General features: G+C 33.1%; 2 protein-coding genes and 2 pseudogenes across 2 annotated transcripts; all 4 read left to right on the forward strand.

The window, feature by feature from the left end:
• Positions 1 to 734: 734 nt before the first annotated feature.
• Positions 735 to 1,888, forward strand: LOC126553215 (uncharacterized; annotated as a pseudogene).
• Positions 1,889 to 10,181: 8,293 nt separating this feature from the next.
• On the forward strand, positions 10,182 to 12,025 carry LOC126553216 (piggyBac transposable element-derived protein 3-like). The gene is made up of 3 exons (XM_050208375.1): positions 10,182 to 10,296; positions 10,438 to 10,726; positions 10,804 to 12,025. The coding sequence occupies exons 1-3, from the start codon at positions 10,182 to 10,184 to the stop codon at positions 12,023 to 12,025; spliced, it is 1,626 nt and encodes a 541-aa protein (XP_050064332.1).
• Positions 12,026 to 14,946: 2,921 nt separating this feature from the next.
• LOC126553217 (uncharacterized) lies at positions 14,947 to 15,879 on the forward strand (annotated as a pseudogene).
• An 833-nt stretch (positions 15,880 to 16,712) lies between these two features.
• LOC126553218 (uncharacterized) lies at positions 16,713 to 20,934 on the forward strand (the record flags this gene model as incomplete). The annotated part of the gene is made up of 3 exons (XM_050208376.1): positions 16,713 to 17,076; positions 20,454 to 20,797; positions 20,857 to 20,934. Coding segments are annotated over exons 1-3 (786 nt in total), but the record flags the coding sequence as incomplete, so codon positions are not given.
• Between the last annotated feature and the right edge of the window lie 928 nt (positions 20,935 to 21,862).

The following is a 21,862-nucleotide window of genomic DNA, read 5'->3' on the forward strand; positions in this document are numbered from 1 at the left end:
TATTAATTCTCAGTTGATCATAAACTATTTATTATTGTTTCGATACTATTAATTCTTTTTTTAGAAAAATGAGCAAATCAAATAATAATTGTTGTGTAGTTTCTTATAACAACACCTATAAAAATTCGTCTAATATTAAATTTTATAATTTCCCTAATCGTCCACACGAAAAAGACCTAAAAAACAAATGGATCAAAGCTGTGAATCGATTAGAGTAAATATAATTAGAAATTGTATATTTTAATGTAGGTATCTAGTCAATTTAGTAAAGAGCAGTAATTGAGTTATTGTGAACAATTTAAGCAAATGTATTTACATTTGCTTAAATACAATTGTTTTATACTAAAAAGATAATAATAATAAGATTTTTATTTTATTTTTTTTAATATTTTCTCTTTAATCAGATAGGTAATTAACCAAATCACAATAATAATTGTTATTTTACCTATAAGAATTAATTGTACTTTCTAATCATTAACAATTATTGCACTTGACTTTATTGTTCATAAAGAAGTATTTAGATAAGTAGGTCACTATATTATGTCTATATCAGATTAAAAAATATTTAATTTTACAGTAAAAATGGTAAATTATGGCAACCAAATGGAAGGTCAGTCATATGTAGTGCACATTTTGTTGGAAATACTAAGTCAAAAAATCTACTTCACCCCTCATTTGTACCTTCAATATTTCCTGAAATATACAAAAAAAATGAAACTAATCAAGAACATAGAATGGATAGATATCAACGTGCTCAAAAACGTCAAAAAGTATCATTAGATAATATACTTCATTCTGTTGGTATCCAGGATCATTGTGATTATATCTCAACAAGTACTGATGAAGGAAATAATTTAATGAACCAGTTCAAAAATGTTAGCACCCAAGTCTCATTTGAAAATTCTGTTAACAAGAACTTTGTATTTAGCTGTGAATTTGTAGGTTCTGATGTTTGTACACAAGCAACAATCCCAAAAAATTGTTTTAATTTGGCTTCTTCAGTACAGGATAAATCTTGTGGTCCAGATTCTCTTCAAGTTAATTCATGCCTTTCATGTAACAAATTCCATGGATTTGATTGCATCAAAGATGAAAACCAACTTAAAGATTTGACATTTAAAATTTTTAATCTTTTAATTTCATTTTTATCAGACTCAAATAAAAATGTACTTGAAATAAAAAGTCAATTATTATTATTTTTAATAAAAATTAAATTAGACATAACATTTTCTGCATTAAGTGTATTTTTTAAAATAAGTCGAAGAACTGCCTTTAGAATATTTTTTAAATTATTAGATGTGTTGTGTTCCAAAACTAAAAACTTTATATTTTGGCCAGATAAGTATTCAATTACTCAAACATTACCCAATTCATTTAAAATAAATTATCCAAACTACAGATGCATAATAGATTGTACTGAAATTAAAGTTGAACAGCCAAGTACTGTTTATCTTTATTTATTATATAAAAGTTGTTATACTGTTAAAACATTAGTTGCAGTAACTCCAAATGGCATGATTTCGTTTCTATCTAAATGTTATGGTGGTAGAACTAGCGATTCATTTATAACAAATGATTCTGGGTTTTTGGAAAAGTTAGAGCCTGGCGATGAAGTTCTTGCAGATAAAGGTTTTCCAGGAATAAAACTGAATGTGAAAATAATAATTCAATATTAGTTATGCCACCAATACTACATAATTGTCAATTTTCAGAATAAGAAGTCCTTGAAACATATAGTGTAGCCAGTGTTAGGATACATATAAAAAGAGTTTTTGCTAGACTTAAGTCATATGGTATACTTAACAAAATTAAAATTAATATTCTTCCTGAAATTGATAATATAATGCATATTTGTTGTGTTTTAACAAATTTACAGTCGCCAATAATAAAACAAAATTAAAATTCTTTAAAATATATGAAATTGTAAAATATAAATTATAAGTTTCCAAGTTTATAAAAGCTATTTAAAATTAATCATCATGTTTATATTATGTTTTATTAAATAACATTATTATGTATAATTTTTTATTAATATTTAATACTATTTGTAAATTATAACAAATATATTATATTATTATATTACTTTTACTAAAACTAAATGAGTACACTGTCTTATAGAAAAAGATTCCAACTTGAACAAAACAAAACTTACAAATATGAAATAAAATAATAACTATACAAATAACATAGGTGTTAAACAAATTATTTAGCATCAAAATTATCAACCAATTTTGGTAAAAAAAAGGAAAAATTTGAGAAAGTTATCGGGTTAGAGAAATATGACGAAGTGGTGATGAAATTACAGAAGCGCCATCTATCCAGCAAATAGTCAACTAAATTATTTTTGGTAGTCAATGGTAACCATTTAAATAAAATAAATCATTTATTTAAAATGTTTTTAAAAATGCATGCAAATAGACTAGACATACAAACTTAAATCGTTGTCATAGTAAAAAAAGAAAATAAAAATCTTTATTTATAAAAATGGAGACAAAAATGTATAAAAATTCATCAATTGAGAACAGCTGAACCGATTTCGCTAATTATATTTTAGTTGTATTTGTTATTATCTGGAGAAGGTTTTTACGAAAGAAAATTTTTAAAAAGTCAACCGAATAAGTAGAAAAAGTGCAAAATCTATTCATTGATGTCATGGATTTGAACTCGATACCATTGTCTTTATTTACTCTATGGTAGACGTAGACATCTAAACATCAGCTCGATGTACAATCAATATAATCTATGGTTTCTATAGTTATTTTAGTTTGGAAATTTGAAATTTGTTAAGTGAATTTTTTTTTAGTTCACAATAAACTGTCTATCTTCTATCTTCTATATATATAAAAATAGAGACAAAAATGCATAACATTTCATCAATTGAGAACGGCTGGATCGATTTCGCTCATTCTTATTTTGTTTGGGTCGTAATTTCCAGGAGAAGGTTCTTATGTAAGAAAAAGTTAAGAAAATTGCACGGAAAATTAAAAAAAAATACAATGAAAAATAAAAAATACCGATGACTACTATTACTATTATTATTATTATTATTATTATTATTATTATTACTGTTTTATTTTCGGTAATTATCGTAACAATTTTTTTGTTGTTATTATTTATTTTCCCCATTTTCGTAACATTTTTCACTGATGATTCGCTCCTATTGGTCGCAAGAGAAGGTGCTTATGTAGTACAATTTTAGGAAAATCCACCAGAAAACTTCGGAATCTGGATGTAAAAAAACAACAACTGTCACTGCAGTCCAGCAAGAAAATAAACTATATTAAAGTCACTATTGATTATGATTGAATATAATAATTATAGACCTGTTGTTATATTTTGTTAAAACCATAACAAAAAAAATAAGAATTAGCAAAATAAGTCAATGCCTACAGTAAATTTCAAATTCACAGCAATAAAGTAACATAACAAGTTATACCAAGTTTTATTGTTTTACCAACAGGCAACAATATAAAAACCACGAGATGGCACATTATTGTATTTTACCCACCGTAGTAAAATAAAAAAAATGATATAACTTTGAAACTTAAGTGTTAGAAATTATAAGCTTACGTACACATCTCGCGGGGTCCGCAATCCACCACGTGTGGATTGCCTACATGATAATATACTGCTCGCATAATCATAAGAGAGTCTCACGGCAACGGCAAGCAGAATGACTATAATATTATGACTTGAGTAAATCACTGACTAATAAACGTAGAGCCTGAACAATGATAGATCGATGCTTAAAATTTACATGGTACATTCGTAAAATCGTACCACAAATTTAGTGTGCAATAAGAAAGCATTTTACAAAATTCGCATATTAAAGTGGTGGTTGGTTTCACAAGATTTTTGAGAATCAAAACGGTCAATGAAAATGTCTAAGTTTTGAACACCGTTAAACCGAATATTAAATAACAAATAACAAATTCGAATCATATTATATATAATTGGCATTTTTAACGGGCAACGAAGTGCACGGAGCCAGCTAGTCTTATATATTTGTTAGTTAATAGTTAAGCAAAATATTTTTCAACTAACCTTCAGAGCTGTACTGTAAGTATTCATTTAAAATTTAATGTATAGTGGAATCTTTAGTTTTCTTACTTCTAGTCAGTGTTAGATCAATAATCTTCTTTCTGTATATTGGTAAGTTCTGATAAAGTTTATCGACTGATTTTGGATAAGCAATGCTAAAGTCTTTCAAAATCTGAAAAATAAATAATAACATCTTAATAATCGTGTGAGTAGGTAATTAGATATAAATTACAAATTATTGATAATATATCATGTACTTACAAGAAGACATCCTGCAGGTTTTTTCAAACATGGAAACTCAGTCATGTACTCTGCGATTGAAGGACCATCTTGTGACATCAGTCTTTTTAAGCGAAAGCTGGAAGTCAAATTCCAATTTGTTTCTACCAAATCCCATGGATCGCTTGAGTTCCTTAGCCAATTGAGATTTTCCTCAACAACAGATTTTATAAAATTTCCTTCTTCTTCAGCTGATTGTAGTCCTTCTGGTAATGGTATAGAATTAAAAGATGATTCTGAAGAGGTTGAACATCGTCTCTTTGAATTTATCAAACCAGATTTTCTGTACTCCCTTCTCCTATTATTTAAGCAATCGAGAAGCTTTCCTTTGACTGCTCTTTTTAAGCCTGGTCCATAAGATATGTAAAGTATAAAATATGTTGATGCTCGTTCATTTTGAAAAATTGATTTGGTATGCAAGGTTATGCAAACGTAATGATGGAATACGTCTTTGGACATCATCTCTGAGTTCTCTATTTATTATTAAATGGCACAGACGCCTACGACCTGCGCTATCCAACAAACCACTTTGACGAAATGTTGACAATAAAGATTTTCCTCCATTTGTGGTTTTTAATAGTTCCAATATTTCCTGCCAGATAAAAATTAATAATTATTAAAGAATAAAAAAATCTATATTTAAAAAAATAACATAAAATTGTCAAACATAACGCTAATAAAACTAAAATAACAATTTTATTAACTTTTATTATAACAGCAGTGCAGCACTGTTTCCGAAACTGTTTGTATAAGTTCTGTCGAGATAAAAATATTTGTATAAATTACATAAAATGTATAATAATTTGTCTAGTTCATAATCTTACATTTAATTTATATGATCGTTATTCGTTACATATTGTCATAAAAACATTTCATTGGAAATAAAATATGCAGACATTGAGGACCTTAGTAGGTATCAATATTGAATTATAATAAAATTAAGCATTGAAATATATAAAAAAAAATATGGTCAAGTGAGTAACGCTCTGCGGTAGGTATAGTAGGTCACTAGATCACTTTAATAGATGTATTAAATTTGAATCCAATGATAGGTAATATTGTATAGGAAAATGCCAATCTAAATAACTGGGGAAATTTTCAAGTATCTACGACTTATACTTTTTGAATTACAACAAATATTTTATTTCGTTTAAAGATAAATCATTATCGTTAGGCGATTTCGTAAACATTTAAAATTCAAACGCACATAACATTTTTCCTATTATGATGTTTCGGGTTTTTTTTTAGCTATTTGAAGGAAAATTTATGAAAACCCTAATGTGGAATTTTTTAACCTTGGCTATAAATACAAAAATTTTTATGATTTTTCAACTATACAATTACTTGCAAATTTTCGTGATTTTCACATATTTCCTAAAAATTTAAACTGTAAACGTTATAAAAAAAAATCGTCACTAACGATTTAAGTATAATTCATACAAATTAGCTTACCGATACACTATTTTGTGTTATAATATCTTCTATTGATTTATCAACACTACTGGTGGCACTACTGTTACTATTGGAAGCTTCAGACTGAAATTTTTAAAACAAATTATTCATATAAAAATATTATTATTGAATATGAACCTCTAGTAATTTATTAAGAATATAGGTATATATATTTTTTTTACAATAAAATTAAGTTCTGAAGTAGAAATTAAAGTATCCACTGAAGTATTATAATTAATTAATAATTTAATGAAGATTTATTACAAGGTGTTAAATAGGACAAACCTACAAATAATAAAACAAAAATGACTTACCCATATATTATTTTGTATTAAATTGGCGATCTGTATATCTGTTTCAATTAAAGGTACAGGCTGAAATTAAAACTATACAATTACTTCCATAAGAATATTTATTTTTTTAGTAAAAAAAGGGTTTGTAAAATAGTATAATGGTACCTAGTTAAATAATTTAAAGAAAATAACAATTAAAAACAAAATTTATCCTAAAATAAAAAATTGAAATATAAAAATGAAATTAACCATAAATGATAGATTATACAAGTTAATTATATTTTTAATTAAATAATTAAGAAGTGCATGTATAATAATTACTTTAAACTACAAGTACAGTCGTTGCCAGATAAATTGAGCCGGCGGCGGCGGCGTTTTTCAGTAAGTGTAGCCCAAACTAGTCGCTGGCAGTGTGGTGCATAGGTCACACAGTTGGCTACGACGCGCGCAGTCACCAGTTCGAACCCGGCTCAGTGCAAACAATTTTCTGTACTCTCTCTCCCATGCCATCGTTCTGGCTGCAGTATACTGCTAAAAACAACTAACCTAACCCGGTGTATTTCGACCGAATTGGATTTTAAATTAATATAGTAAAATAATTTTTGTAACAATTGTTGGTTTATTGAAGTATTTTCGGTAATAATATTGAAATACGGAGAACCACTGGTTTTCCGTTATCGCGCCGCCGCCGCCGGCTCAATTTATCTGGCAACGACTGTAAGTACCTATCTAATTAGACACTATTTTCAAAAAGAGAATAAAATATTTTCCATCAGTTTTCAAAAATTTTAAAATTACTTTAATGATTACAGAATATAAATCGATTTTTGTTATTCCATTGTGTATTTCATCTTGCTGAGTCAATATGCTTACGTCATCAATGATATAGTTATTATAGAGTGCTTTGGTAACAATATTGTCATCAGTAACTATTCATTTTAATAATATTTCTTGTTTTTTTTCAGCACTTTGCGTTCTAAAAGCTATAGGTAATCCTTTCTTTTTTTTCAGAAGTCCAATTGTTGTTTTTTTAATTCCCTTGGGGCGTCCAGATATTTTAATTTTTGAAGGCAGTTTAATGGACTTCAACCGTGCTTTATAAAGATATAAACATGATATAAATTATATGTTACTATATTATTATATGTGATGGTGGCGAACTTTAAGTATGGAATATCACTACTAGAAATATCGTCTGGTAATTCATCTAATTCTCCGATGTCTCTTATACCCAATAAAATGCTGGAAATTTTTTTGAGTTTTCGATTTTTAGTGATAACGTCGCGCAGAAGACAGGAATTGTTAAGTCCCCGCGCATGCGCATACAATGTCCGGGTATATAATATTTACGCATTATATCCCCGGTGTCCGGGTCTCTAGCCACAGCGAAAAATGAAATCCAGCGGTGGACTTGCTCCTTAAGTACGTGTAAGTGCTATTTGAAAATCAATGATTCCAACACAGTTATTGATAGTTTTGAAGATCACAAACACAATAAATTAGATGAAAAAACTTTGAACCGACAAAAAATTAGCAATGGTCTCAAACGAAAAGCTATCGAAGAAATTTCAAGTAAGCCATCTAAACTTTGACATGTTGAATTACAAAGAGAAAACGTAAATACATTAACTTTATCAGATACGGCTCTTATTAAAAGAAATATACGAAATATTAGATTAACTGTCCACCCTAATTTACCAAAAACTGTAATTGAAACGCATGAAGTTCTTAAAAAATTATAATTATTACAAATACGGAAGAACCCTTTCTTATGGTCAATGATCACGATAATAATATTATCGGATTTTCAACAACTTCTAACTTAACGGTTTTATGTGATTCAAATACAATATACGTTGATGGTACTTTTAAAAGTTGTCCCAAGTATTTTTTACAGATCTTTACGATTCACGCACTTGTGAATGAAATGTATGTTCCACCGGTTTTTTTTTTATTGCCAAATAAGGAAACCAAATCTTATTTTTATTCTTTTAAGTATACGGTGGATCAGTGTACAATTGTTGGTTTAACATTTTCCCCAAAATATATTTTTATTGACTTTGAAAAATCTATACATAATGCCGCGCAATAAGTTTGGCCAGAAATAAATATTAAAGGTTGTCGTTTTCACCTTGGCCAAAGTTGGTGGAGAAAAATACAATGCCTTGGCTAAGTTCAAATTATAAAAAACGAAATTCGGAGGAAAGTAATTTTTTAAAATTTTTTTTTGGTTTACCATTTTTAAGTCCGAAAGATGTTTACGATTGTTTCATTGAAGATATTATGCCAAAGCTTCCTACAAATGAAAATTTAAAATTATTTACTGATTATATTTTAAAAACATACATTGCATCAGATTCTACATTCCCGCCTAATCTTTGGGCTGAATTTTCGACTATATCTAATCGTACAACAAATAGTTGTGAATCATTTCACGCGAAGCTGAATAGTTTATTTTATACTTCTCATCCAAATATTTATATTTTTATTGATGCACTCAAAGAAATCCAATCTAATACATATATTCAAATAAGAAGTAAAGAACTGTGCAAAAAATCAAAACATAATATAGAAAAGGAGAATATACTAAGAGAACAAATGACGAAGTACAAAAATAATGAAATCAGTAGACTTGACTGTATTAAGCTCGTATCATTAAAATATTTACCCGTTTAATAGGTATCAAGAGTATTATTTATCTATTATTATTATTGACAAAATTTATTATTATATTATGTATTATTTATTGAAAAGATGACACTATTTACCTATTATTATTAGTATTATTATTGACAAAATTAATTATTATAAATTATTATATTATGTATTATTTATTCAAAAATTGATTACCTATTATTATTAATTTAGACAATAGGTATTAATTACTAGAAGAATTATTAATTTACCAGGGAAAATATTTACTATAACTATTTATATTTACAAGGGACTCAGTCTCTTACATTTTTTTACGAGGGACTCAATTTACCTATGACTAAATTTTTGGTGGGACTCAGTTTACCTAAAAATAATAATATGGGACTCAATTTACCAAATCCGGGCGAGTGTTAGAAGAACTGTGATAGGTTGTTAGCTGTCGTCAGCGCTCCCGTGGCAATAAACATGCGCAAAAAAAACGAGTTTTGGTCGGCGAGTGGTTCACTCTTAGGTGGAATAGAGTATAGTATGTGGAATTTAAGGCCATAAAATCACGTAATTATTTAGATATACAAATTGTATTTTATGATATTCTAGTTTAATATAATTAGTTTGTATTCTTATATTTAATTATTTTTAAGAATTGTTTTGTTATTTATGTTATTATTAATCCAAATAAATATATATATATATTATATAAAAGTAAATAAATTAGTCTTAGTGCATGCATTGAATTGCTTAAATATTATTTTAATTAAATTTTAAATTTTAATTAATATTCTTTTATCAATAAGATACCTCTCCTATTTTAATTCTAGAATTAAAATAGTGCCAACGAGACCTGATGGTTACCAATTGTTTTTAATTTTATGATTTTCCCGTAAGAATTAAATAAACTAACGTTTAACCCTTTGTCGACCGACGGTACTTATAAGTCCACCGAAATAAAACGTGTATGAAATATCATAAAACGTTATTTTTGTGTTTCTAATGGGTCGGTACTCACGAGTACCATCTACCGATTACATAAATATTATTTTAAAAGCGGTCGTACTATTATTAAATATTTTATCGGCGATTAATTTCGGGAACTGCAGCATTCAACACATACACATGACTTGGTATTTTTCCTTTCTATTTATATGTACATATATTATCATTTTATCATAAGAAATATTTTGTTTATGTTTAGATATATGTCTAGATGGATTATCTGTTTCTGTTATTGCGATTTCATTATCGATATAATGAAATATTTATAAATAAGAATATGGACTTGTAAGTACCATTGGTCTTTCACGGCGGTGACATTAGTCAGTTGTCGACTAGTAATCGTCGCCGTCGTATGTAAATGTTTGATTACTGCCGACGTATCTGTGAAATCGTTTTTTTTACGTACCATACACATTTTTGTGTTAAAAGTCAGAATTATATAACCATAGGTAATAATATTATTTTAAAATGACAAATAATAACGATGATTTGTTACTTCAGTGGTTAAATGAAGAGATTCCGTTAGATAATAATGAGATTACCGACGAAGAATTATCGGATGACGAAGACAATATTACGAAAGGTAAAGATTTTTTTTCTGTGATCGATAATAATCCATCTGTAGAAAATATAGTGACAAATGAATTAGAAATTGAAAATGAAGATAGTTTTGAATTTATTCTGGATAATACTGATATTAATTTTTCAAATATAATTGAGCCAGTAGAACCTGTAGTGATAGCTGTGCCGACTTCTACTCAAATTGTCAATCCCCTCGACACTTCTGGCCCTTCTAATAATATCAAATCTCCGCCTTCCAAAAGGCTTAAAAACACTTCAAAAAAAAAAAAAGAAGATATCTCACAAATTCGCCGTAAATGGAAAAAGATAACTGTCAAAACATTAGAACCCGATTATTCACTTCCCGATGGACCCGTTGATGGCAAATTCAAGGGGGAAACTGCTACGTCAATATTTTTGGAATTTATCGATGGTTTTATTGATCAACTTGTGTATCAAACAAATTTATATAGTATTCAAAGAGGACGTCCTTTGAATGTAAAACGTTTTGAAATTCTGAACTTCATAGGTATACATTTTTAATGGGATACAACAAACTGCCAAGTTGGAAACATTATTGGGCAACATCTGATGATTTAAATGTTCCCTGTGTGTCAAATACAATGAGCCGTAATCGATTTGATAATATTTTATCAAATCTTCATGTTCAAGACAACTCATTGATCCCAACAAATAATAAAGATAAACTGTTAAAACTTAGGCCTTTCATAAATTACTGTAATGAAATATTTTCTACATCTTACCATGGAACGAGAGAACTAAGTATTGATGAATCGATGATTATTTTTAAAGGTCGTAACTGTATGAAACAATATAATCCTCAAAAACCTATCAAACGCGGATATAAAATATGGTGTTTATCTGACCAAAGGGGATATATAAAAAAATTTAGTATTTATCAAGGCAAAGATGAGCAATTATCTGATGAATTTGAGTCATTTGGTTTGGGTGAGCGTGTTGTATTGAATTTGACGAAAAACGAGTGGAATAAAAATAAAAAATTTTTTTTTGACAATTATTTTACTTCATTGCCATTGCTAGAAAAATTAAAAGCAGAAAATTCACTAGCATGTGGGACAATCCGATCAAACCGTAAAGATGTCCCGGAATTATCTGAAGATAAAAAAGCGCCTAGAGGTTCATCAGATTATCGCATTACCAACACTGGTATTGGTGTTTACAAATGGAAAGATACCAAGTATGTTATGTTAGCATCAAATTATCATGGTTCAGAAATAACAACTGTTACAAGAAAGGATAATTGTGGTCGAAAAAAAGATATTCTATGTCCACAAGTTGTTCGTGATTATAATTGTTATATGGGTGGTGTAGATCATGCTGATCAACTTAGAACAACTTACGGTGTTAACAGAAAATCAAAAAAGTGGTGGCACCGAATATTTTGGGGTTTATTAGACATTATGTTTGTAAATTCGTATGTGGTATACAAGCAAATACATGGAAGTATTACTTTATTGGATTTTCGTCGTTCAGTCACACAAGGACTTTTGACTTTACGAGAACTTCCTAAATCAAATAAAAGACAGTCAACTTCAACACCAAAAAATAAAGGTCCGGCAACAAAGAGGAGAGGAAAAGAATGGTCAGTGTCAAAAGATGTGCGTTTAACTAATCGAGGAATTCATTGGTCAAAATTTGTTACTAATCGAGGACGTTGTGAAGTTTGTGCTATAAACGGAATTCAATCAAGACCATATTCAAAATGCTAACATTGCAATGTATTTTTATGCTGTAACGATAAAAAAAATTGTTTTGCGGACTATCATGATATAGATTGTTCATAACTAGTATAACTCATATGCATAAAAAATTATTATACCTAATGTGTTCATAAGCATAATGTAAAATAACTACTTTTTTTTTAATTATAATATTTTTATTTGACTGATATGGAGTTATGATTTTCTTTTTATTTAACCAGCATATAAATTGACACCTATTAATTTCCATGATAAAAAAGTTTTTGGTAACAAAATAATTCATATGGTAGGTATTGACCTAATAATATAACATTTTTTAGACTAAAATACTTAATTTACACTTAGGAGCTATTGAGGTTTTTAATTTATATGTAAATATTCTAAAAAAAACTTTTACGCTTATTTTTACTAAGAGTAACATTTTTAGAAATAAGAGAAGAACATTTTTGTTTTCTAAAGTCGTAAATAAATTTTGGTATATTCCACATGTTAAAAATTATATGGCAAAATTACTGTTGGTACTTTGAAGTACCATTAAAAAAAAGCCTAGATGACCGACGGTACTTCCAAGTACCATGATCCTAACTCAAATTTGATTAAAAAAAAAAAAAAAAAAACCAAAAAAAATGTCTTAAATAGGTCAAATATAATATGTTTATGCAAAAAAAACTTTAAAAAATATTTTGATTCGATGCTTGGTCAACAAAGGGTTAATAATAAAATTAAATGGCAAAATATACTCAATTATATGAGGGAATATTGAGTGGTTTTATTCTATTTTTGGCGCAACATTTAGACAAATATTAAGCACTGTCACTTGTAATATTTTACTTTTTAACAGTCTGTTCTGAAGTTCAGTAAATACTTGTTTTCCTTTGTTTCTTTGAGCAATTACGTTGCAAATATAAATTAACTGTTTTCGTATTTGTGATCAAATATTGTATCGTGAAAATGCCATCTTTAAGCTATAAAGTGAAAAAACGAAAGCAGCAGTTCAGCCAAATGTAGTAATCAAAGCTGTTCTTCATTTCAGAGATAGGATACTCTTTGAAGATAACGGTGAAAAAAGTAAGTGAATTGCGTACTCTAATTTTTAATAATTATATATTTATTTATTATTTTACAATGATGTTTGTGTCTTTGTGTGTGTATGTACAGTATAACTTGTCGAAATAATGCAATTTAAAACTTCAGGGATGGCATGACTAAAAGAATATCTTTACTGCATTTTAAAGTCAAAAGTAAAGTTCAGATTAGTTTTAAAAAAATTGTGAAAAACAAAAAAGTGACGGTAAAACGGGAATTTTTACGCAAAAACAGTTTTCGAAAAAATTGATTTATTTATATGATTGTAATTCAAAAACGAATCACTGTAAATACTTGAAATTTTCTCCAAATGTCTTTAATAGTTATATATATACGCAGATAAATTTTCAAAATATTTTGTCTTTTTTAAAGTTATTTATAGACAACTGAAATTTTCAATTTCTCTAAGTATTTTTTTTTAAAGTGTAGATAAAAAAAATTTAGCTATCCAAAAAAACTTGAAAATCGTTATTTACGATTTTTTTTTTTATAACCGTTTTAAGTTCAAATTTTTACAATGTAATAAATATGTCAAAATACAAAAATGTGCAAGTGTAATTTCGTAGTTAAAAATTCATAAAATTTTTTAGTATTTATAACTAAGGTTAAAAAATTTAACACAAAAGCAGTGGCGCAACTAGTTCAACAAGGGCCCCGGTGTCATTTTTATTGAAGGGCCCTAATTTAAGTTTTTAACGCTTATTGTTGTGAACAAATTAATAAATAAATAATACATAAAATAAATTGATGATTAGAAAAATGAGGCAATATTAACAATTTTCTAGGATTTTGTAAATACAGTTAGGAAAACCCAATAATGATGGATATAATAAAAATTTAAAATTCCATGCAAATTTTTGTAACTCACCCTAAGCAAAGTCTTATTAAATCCTTCAATAGATTTACCAACAACATGCAAACAGTAAACATAATAATATATTCATAAAAACAAATAAAAATATTAATACTTATAATACTACAACAGTCATTTAGTAATGCTATATATTTTAAATATGTATAATGTATGCACATAATTTAAATAATTAAGTAATATATTTATAAATTAAACTAAATTATATGTCTTTGGTAGTATTAAATATTTTTCTAAATTCGCCTAGGATCATAACATATTTTAATAACTTATATAATATCAGTTATACAGCAAAGCCTATCTTCTAGTGTTAAGTATTTCGATGGCTTTAGCCTATATAATAGATGTTATTTTCCATACATAATTTAAATTGTTTAGGACATTTTATTTTATAATTTTGTGCCAAGTATATAATTATAATATACAGTGACTAAAAATAAATAATCAAAGTTTATTTAAATTTTTTTATTCTGTGGTATACCGGTATTTCAGTATACGCGGTATAACCAACTAGGTAAGTTTTACCCTCGTATTCACTAGTTAATGACACTCTCTAAAATAAATTAGAATGGCACTGTTAACTAGGGAGGTACGATGGGTTTGCGGTAAATCAACTATGCCTTACCCTCGTACTCTTTAGTTAATGACACTCTCTAAAATAAATTAGTAGTAACTGGGTCCCTGGGGGGCCACCACCGCCACCGCCACCGTCACCGCCACCCCCGCGACCTACCACTCACCAAAGGTACCGCCACCCGTACCACCACTCGCTACCCATCCTTGGTTAGCGCCGCCGTCACACCACCTCCCGCCCTGCCATAGATGCTGCAACCGGTACACTGCTCAGCCGTTATCTCGTAGTACACATTATCTTTATACCTATATCTATACATCTATATACGTACAAAATATATGCCCCACCACTAATCCCCACTACCAGTTCACACCTAACTTCCAGAACTCCCCCACCATTCATAATAATAATAATAATAATATTAATGACGATTAATAATTAAGCACTAATATTCAGTCATAGTTTTGTTTTAACAGTGTCAAGTTGTAAATCTCTGTTTAACTTTATCAGTATTAATATGGCAGGGCCAATAAGTGAAATGAACCGTTTGTATAAATATGTTGCACCTTCATCGCCGTCCGAACTCATCGATTGTAGTAATTTCACAATTGACTTTGAAAATCGCAAGTTTTTAAACATCGGATTCGATCCAAAAGATAAATTTAATATTGTGCTGCGAATAATTACACCGTCACGGTATGTAAATATTTCTCCAGACTTCTTGAAGCGTATTTATTCATTCATGGATAATATTTTATCCCACATTCTCGATCCTGCTGTGAAATATAAAAAATTCACTTTTTTGGAATGCGAATAGGTTTTGATCACAAGTATGGTATATAGGGGAGAGCATGTATTAGTCGTAGAGTCTAAAGAAACAAGCGGATGTAGAATTTTATTGAATAGAAGAGATCTTATGACAATTCAAGATTTAGAGTGGATGATTTTTGAAACCGTATCAAGAAAAATCAATATCGTAAGACCTAATATTTTAAATCAACTCGAACAAATATCCGAATACTTTAAAACAGATTTTAATATTGATAAATCCGCTACACTCGATGAAGTTATATCAATAATCAGAGGAATTCATATTGAATTAATCGCGAAACATATACAAAAGAACAAACAGAGTTTTTTAACCCAAATAATATTATTCGCAACTGAACAGCTTGCAATCAATTGGATGACAAAATCGAGAAATTCGTTAAAAGTAAGAATATATTTTGAAATTATTAATAAAAATATTTAACATATGCATTAAATTAGACAGTTGATGCACCGGCAGAATTTATTTCACCAACCAAGAGAAATGAGATGCTGAGGAATTAAAGGTGAAACATATTGTACATATTTTTATTACGATTACTGATTTTTGTTAATTTTAGTTTTATTCTGAAACCTTTGATGTGGAAATGCTACAACCTTCACCACCAAGATACTCAAGTATGTCTCCGTTGATGAAATATAATGAAGACGATCCTTCAAAGTCACGAGTAACTATAAATGAAACCAATAAAATATTCAAGTACTCAATTTTATTTTATTCTTAGGGTGCTGACGAGGAAAGGGGATTCAGAGAATATTTAGTAACAAATTCGATGAATCCATTAGAGGCAGCATGGGCTCCGATTCGGAAAACTATACCAAGGACGATACACGTATGTCGTATATATATATATATATATATATAATTTTTATGAGAAAAAAAAAATTATTATTATTAATTTTATAGGCTGTCGATGAAAATGATGGTCCTACGTATTTTAACAGACCATAATCCCCCACCATCTCTTTCCGACTTCATAGATGGCAAGTCAGCAGAACAATCTACTCACTCCAATACAAAAGTCTTTTTATAATTATTAATAAAATCTTGTTAATGATAATAATAATAATAATATTTCTTATATCATAATATTTGTTATTCAATACGTTATCAATACCCAGACTACGTTTCCTTCCATAATCATGTTTTATATCATATGAGTTTTTACTCCCACCCTGACTTAAGAGTAGGGATTCGTCCCCGCTCTAAACAAGCGCTCGATAGCACTGCATAAAAAGGATGACACGACCATATGACAAGTCAGTCGTAACCCGCTCTTCAAGTTAACAAGTAACATTAAGTAACAATTTCTGCGTTTAACCTTCAGTATTACATAATGGCTAATAATCTGATCGATTGTAACACATTCTTTATTGATAGCAATGTTTATTTACATATTGGCTTAGATCCGGAACTTTTGTTTAATTGTGTTGTTTGTATTACAAGTAACTCTCAGTGCGTGAAAATGAGTGTTGAATTGTTTCAATCCATAAATACACTGCTTAACAACGTAAACTTTAGACTTCCATCGCACTTACTGTTAAAGGAGTTTAAATTGATGTCAATAGAGTGTGGCAGACCGTCGTGGTTGCAGCATTTGGCGTCCGTGTGTGCGGTGACGGCGGATGATTGGTGGTGGGCGGTGTTGGCCTGGTGGTGTTTGGCCTTGGGGCCGGCGCTGGTGGCTGCATCTGCTGTCTGTGCAGCCGCGGCATGACTGCCGAAAGCGTTTGGCGGTCAGCCCGTGCTGTGGCCGCCGGTCGGGACGCCTGCCTGGGGCTACGCGACCTGTTCAGGCGGATCGCCGTCGTGGGATCGCCGCTCGTTGCCGTACGGAAAACGGCCGTGCGGTCCTCCCAGCCGCGTGTGTACGCCACTCACAACACCGGATCGCGCTGCAGCTGCTCCGTCGGCATCCGCATCACCCGCGCTGCCGTGGTGGTGTTGGTGGCCTCCTCCAAGCTTGCCACCCTCAGCAGTTCCTGGCTTCGTTCCAACAGCTCCGCCGCCTGCTGGATATTGGTCGCCGTGGTTGTCGTGTTCTGCTGCATTATGACGACTGAAATTCATTTAATTTAGTTTTGGGTTTGTTGGTGGGTGGGTGGGGTGGGGTGTGGTTGTTTTGCGGTCGTCGCCCGTTTGAGGCAGGACACGTGGATTTTGCGTGCGGGTTGTTGGTCCGTAAGGAACACGCCTTTACCCACACGTTTGTACAATTTTACCGGTCCCCACCATTTCGGTGCGAATCCGGCATGAAATTTTTTGTGCGCGCTCGACAGGTGGTGCGCCTATAGTACACCGTGTCACCTGTTTTGTATTTCGTGTCCGTCTGGTCCCCCGTTGCAGGCGGTGCGTCCAGTACGGCGCTCTCACGTGTCGCCCTGTCCCTATCTGTTTGTTCGGTCGAGCTGTCCGCTGTACGAGACAGTGCCCGATCCCCCGGTCGTTTGCCCTCTCTGCCGAGGACAAGTACCGACGGTGGATATCCTGTCTGGTCGTTGCGTCTATTTCTGATTGAAAACAGTATAGGGGCTAACTTGGTTCCCCAGGTGTTGTGGTTACCGTCGACGAGTAGCGCGCGTAGACCTTTTTTTATGTCCTGGTTGCGGCGTTCGACCGGGTTGGCCCTCGGATGATATACTGGAGTTGTCCAACCCTCAGCCCCCCATCGCTCGATCGCCTTGCGCATATCGTTTGCTACAAACTGCGGCCGTTGTCACTTAAGCACACACGGGGGTATCCGAAACGTGAAAAGAACTCTCGTTCGAGTGTTTCGGTTATTGTTTTTGTAGTGGCTGTTCCGAGCGGGTACGCTTCGGTCCACCTACTAAACAAGTCCGTGGCAACCAGTAAATATTGTTTTCCCCTACTCGTACTTGGATAGGGGCCCATGAGGCCTACGCTAATTACCTCCCAGGGTTGCCGGGGCGTTCTGGAAGTGATCGGGTCATCTGCACGCGCGTTCAGTGGCTTGGTACACGCGCAAATGTGGCACAACTTGACATACAGTCGGACGTCGTTTTTTTGGCCGTTCCAAAAAAAACGTTGTCTTACCGCCCTGTATGTCTCCTTCCAACCTGGGTGGTTTGCGAGGACGTGGTCGTGGTATATCCAGATCACATTCTGCGCTTTGTCGTTCGGTACTACTATGGGCGTGTGTTCGCCCAACTTTTTCCGCAGAAGCCCGTCGGCAAAGATGTATTGACCACTTTTTACCGTGGTGCTCCCGGTGGTGTGCGCCGGCTTGCCGGCGCTTGCCCGGTGTCCCGTTGTTCATTATGTCTCGTGTTTTGGGGTCATTGGCCTGCCACGTCGCGAGCATAGCGTGTGTGATGGTGTGGCCTTCGGTCGGCTTGTCCGGGTCCGTCGTGGCGAACAGGTGTTCGGCCGGTATGCTAGTAGTAGTGACGGGTGTTGTGGTGGTGGGTGGTGTCGTGGGTACTCCTACTAGACGTTCCTCGAGGTGCTCCTCGTCTACCGGGGGCCCGGGAGCCGGATTCCGCGACAACATGTCCGGCGCCTCGTTCTGTACGCCGGGCACATGCGTGGTTTTGTAGTCCAGGTTAGCCAGTTGTAGCGCCCACCTGGTTAACTTGGAATTTGTATTTTTGGCTCGGTGGAGCCACGTGAGGGCCGCGTTGTCTGTGTACAGGTCAAAGCGGCGGGCTTCCAAATATGGTCTAAACTTGTCCGTTGCCCAGATTATCGCGAGACACTCGCGTTCAACCGCGGCGTACCGTCTCTGCGTATCACTGAACTTTCTGCTTGCGTAGGCGATTATCCGTCTTTCGCCGGTCTGTCACCCCGTTGAAAAAGAACGGCACCTGCCCCTATTTCGCTAGCATCAGTCTGTAGGCAGAACGGTTTTCCGTAATCTGGTGTCGACAGTTTTGGTGAGTTGTACAAGGCGCGTTTTATTGTGTTAAATGCCGCCTGTTCGGTCTCGGTCCATGACCATTTGGTACCCTGTTTGAGCCTTTTTTGTTAGAGGTGCTACGGTGTCCGCGTAGTTGTCGACAAACTGGCTGTACCAGTTGCAGACGCCCAGGAACTTCCGTAGGTCCCTGACTTTAGTTGGTGTGGGGAAGTGCATGATGCCCTCTAGTTTCTCCGGTTGCTTATCTATGCCGTCGGAGGTGACTATGTGTCCGAGAAATGATATTTCGGTAGATCCGAAACTGCATTTTCCGGTGTTGCACGTTAGCCCGTGTCTCTGTAGGCGTTCCAGAACTTTGTCCAAGTGGCACTGGTGTTCGTCCGTAGTGTTTGAAAACACCACTATATCGTCAAGATATACGCGGACGAACTCGTCCAGGTACCCTCTCAAAACTTCGTTCATTAAACGTACAAAAGTCATGGGGCTGTTTTTGAGGCCAAAGGGGAGGACTCGGAATTGATACAGCCCTCGACGCGTCCGGAATGCCGTATATTTTCGGGCGTTTTGGGTAAGTGGTACTTGCCAGTATCCCGACTTAAGGTCCAAAATGCTAAAAATTTTCGCGCCTCGCATTTGACGTATCAACGTATTGAGGTCCGGCATTGGGTAAGCGTCGGACTCAGTGACGTCGTTGAGTCGTCGGTAGTCGATGCACAGTCGGGGCGAGCCGTCTTTCTTTTTTGCTACGACAACGGGCGCGGCCCATGGAGACGTGCTTTGCTCTACAAGTCCCTGTTGTTCCATATCCTGTACCATGGTATCGATTATAACCTGTTTTGCCTGCGGGTAGGGATATGGTTTGAGCGCTATGGGTGTTTGGCTTTTTTAGAGTATATCGTGTTCGATTAATCTGGTGCGACCTACGTGACCACTGAAAACGTCCGGGTAGTTGCGAATTACTTCGGTTATTTTCGCGCGTGTGTGTGTGTCTCCGTGTATTACCAAATTATCGATATCTGGTGTAGGTGGGGGGTGGGTATTCCGGCCCTTCCAGCACGCCGTTGTTCTCCTATGTGACCCTAAGTGAATCGTGCTTGTTGTGTAGTCCCAGGTGACTTCGTTGTGTACTAGGAAGTCGTGTCCTAGGAGTATGTTGCAGTTTAAGTTGTCCAGGACGGCTGCGGTGAAAGTAACCGTCAGTTCTATGCTTGCAGCAAGACCAGAATGTGCAGTTGACTAAGGAGAATGTTAAAAAGATTTTACAATTGAGCGATGCCATGGAAGAAGTTATTCAGATGAAAAATATGTATGTTCGGTCCGCTTCATTGTTTCAGGCCTGTAAGATTTCAATATTTCTGGGGAAAGAAATGTCGTTACCCAAAGATACAAAAATAAGCGATGTTGAGGATTATCTGGAGCACATTGAGGTCAAGAAATTGAAAGAACGTATTTCAGTCCAAGGTACTTGCTTAATAGCAGATTTAAAGATTAAAGCACTCAAACAATTGGCAAGGGGCTGGTTATCTTCTTCACCCGAAACTGAGGTAATACTAATATATTTTACATAATGTTCTATACTTAAACAACATTTTTTTTTTTTTAGGCTGAAGTCAACAGACCGAGGACAAGAGCATTTGTAGCGCGTGAAAGGGCAAATGCAAGCCGTAGATTATTATTTGAAATAATTATTATGTAATATTTTATTGTAATACAATCAAAAAAATGTTTTTAATTATATTTTAATATGGCGAATAATTAAATAAAAACATCATAATTTTTTTTTAAAAAAAAGTTTTTTATTTTTACAAACTATTTACAATTTCCTTACATCACCATTAAACGGTTATAAGTTATATTTGATCGTGTAAAATGAGACAATAAGCTGCGGTTTTTGCTGGAATGGCCTTGTCTGTTTCGAATTCAATTCGTAAATCTACAGTCGATGATTTTAAGTTGTCATTCTGTCGTGATAAATCCACGACTACGATTGGTACAAATTGTTGAAAAATATTTTTAGGAAGTAAAGGGTCACTATACTCTCTCTCGTAGTACGATTTCTGGAATTCAGCATATGCCTTGTACAATATAGCTGTTTGCGCCGCTGCCGCCGATCGACACACACACACACACACACACACACTCACGTACTGTTAATTGTTTATTTATATTGTTTTATTTTTATTAATTGTATTGTGAATTATTATATAATATGCTAATCAGGTATCGGCGCGTTATCTGCTGCCGCCGGTTCGCCGGTCCGCGTAGCTTAACACGGCCGCCGCAATTTTTGTCTTTCTCCGTCCGCCGTCTGAGATAGTCCGCCGCAATATTGCTATACCGAACAAGAACGTATTCCTTTTTTTTATAAGTTTTTGTGATTGTCGCTGGCGCTAATCGCCACTTACTCATCCTTGTTTTTTATATAGTACTTATATTTTACATTACATTGCGTGGGCGCTAATCGCCGCGTCATATTATTATATTATTATTATATTGTTATTAACTTGTTTATTTATACGTGTGCGCGAATCGCTACGTTTGTTGTTATTATATATATATTTTTTGTGTGAATTTTATTTAGTGAATTATAGGCATAGGTAGCGGCTGGC

Source organism: Aphis gossypii, unplaced genomic scaffold (genome assembly GCF_020184175.1).
Source record: "Aphis gossypii isolate Hap1 unplaced genomic scaffold, ASM2018417v2 Contig00098, whole genome shotgun sequence".
In the NCBI taxonomy this organism is placed as follows: Eukaryota; Metazoa; Arthropoda; class Insecta; order Hemiptera; family Aphididae; genus Aphis; species Aphis gossypii.

Coding starts and splice junctions, on each gene's coding strand:
- LOC126553216 (XM_050208375.1), top strand. CDS start 10,182: ATGACAAATAATAACGATGATTTGTTACTTCAGTGGTTAAATGAAGAG. Junction 10,297..10,437: donor CGAAGACAATATTACGAAAG/GTAAAGATTTTT, acceptor TAATTGAGCCAG/TAGAACCTGTAGTGATAGCT. Junction 10,727..10,803: donor GGTTTTATTGATCAACTTGT/GTATCAAACAAA, acceptor TGAACTTCATAG/GTATACATTTTTAATGGGAT.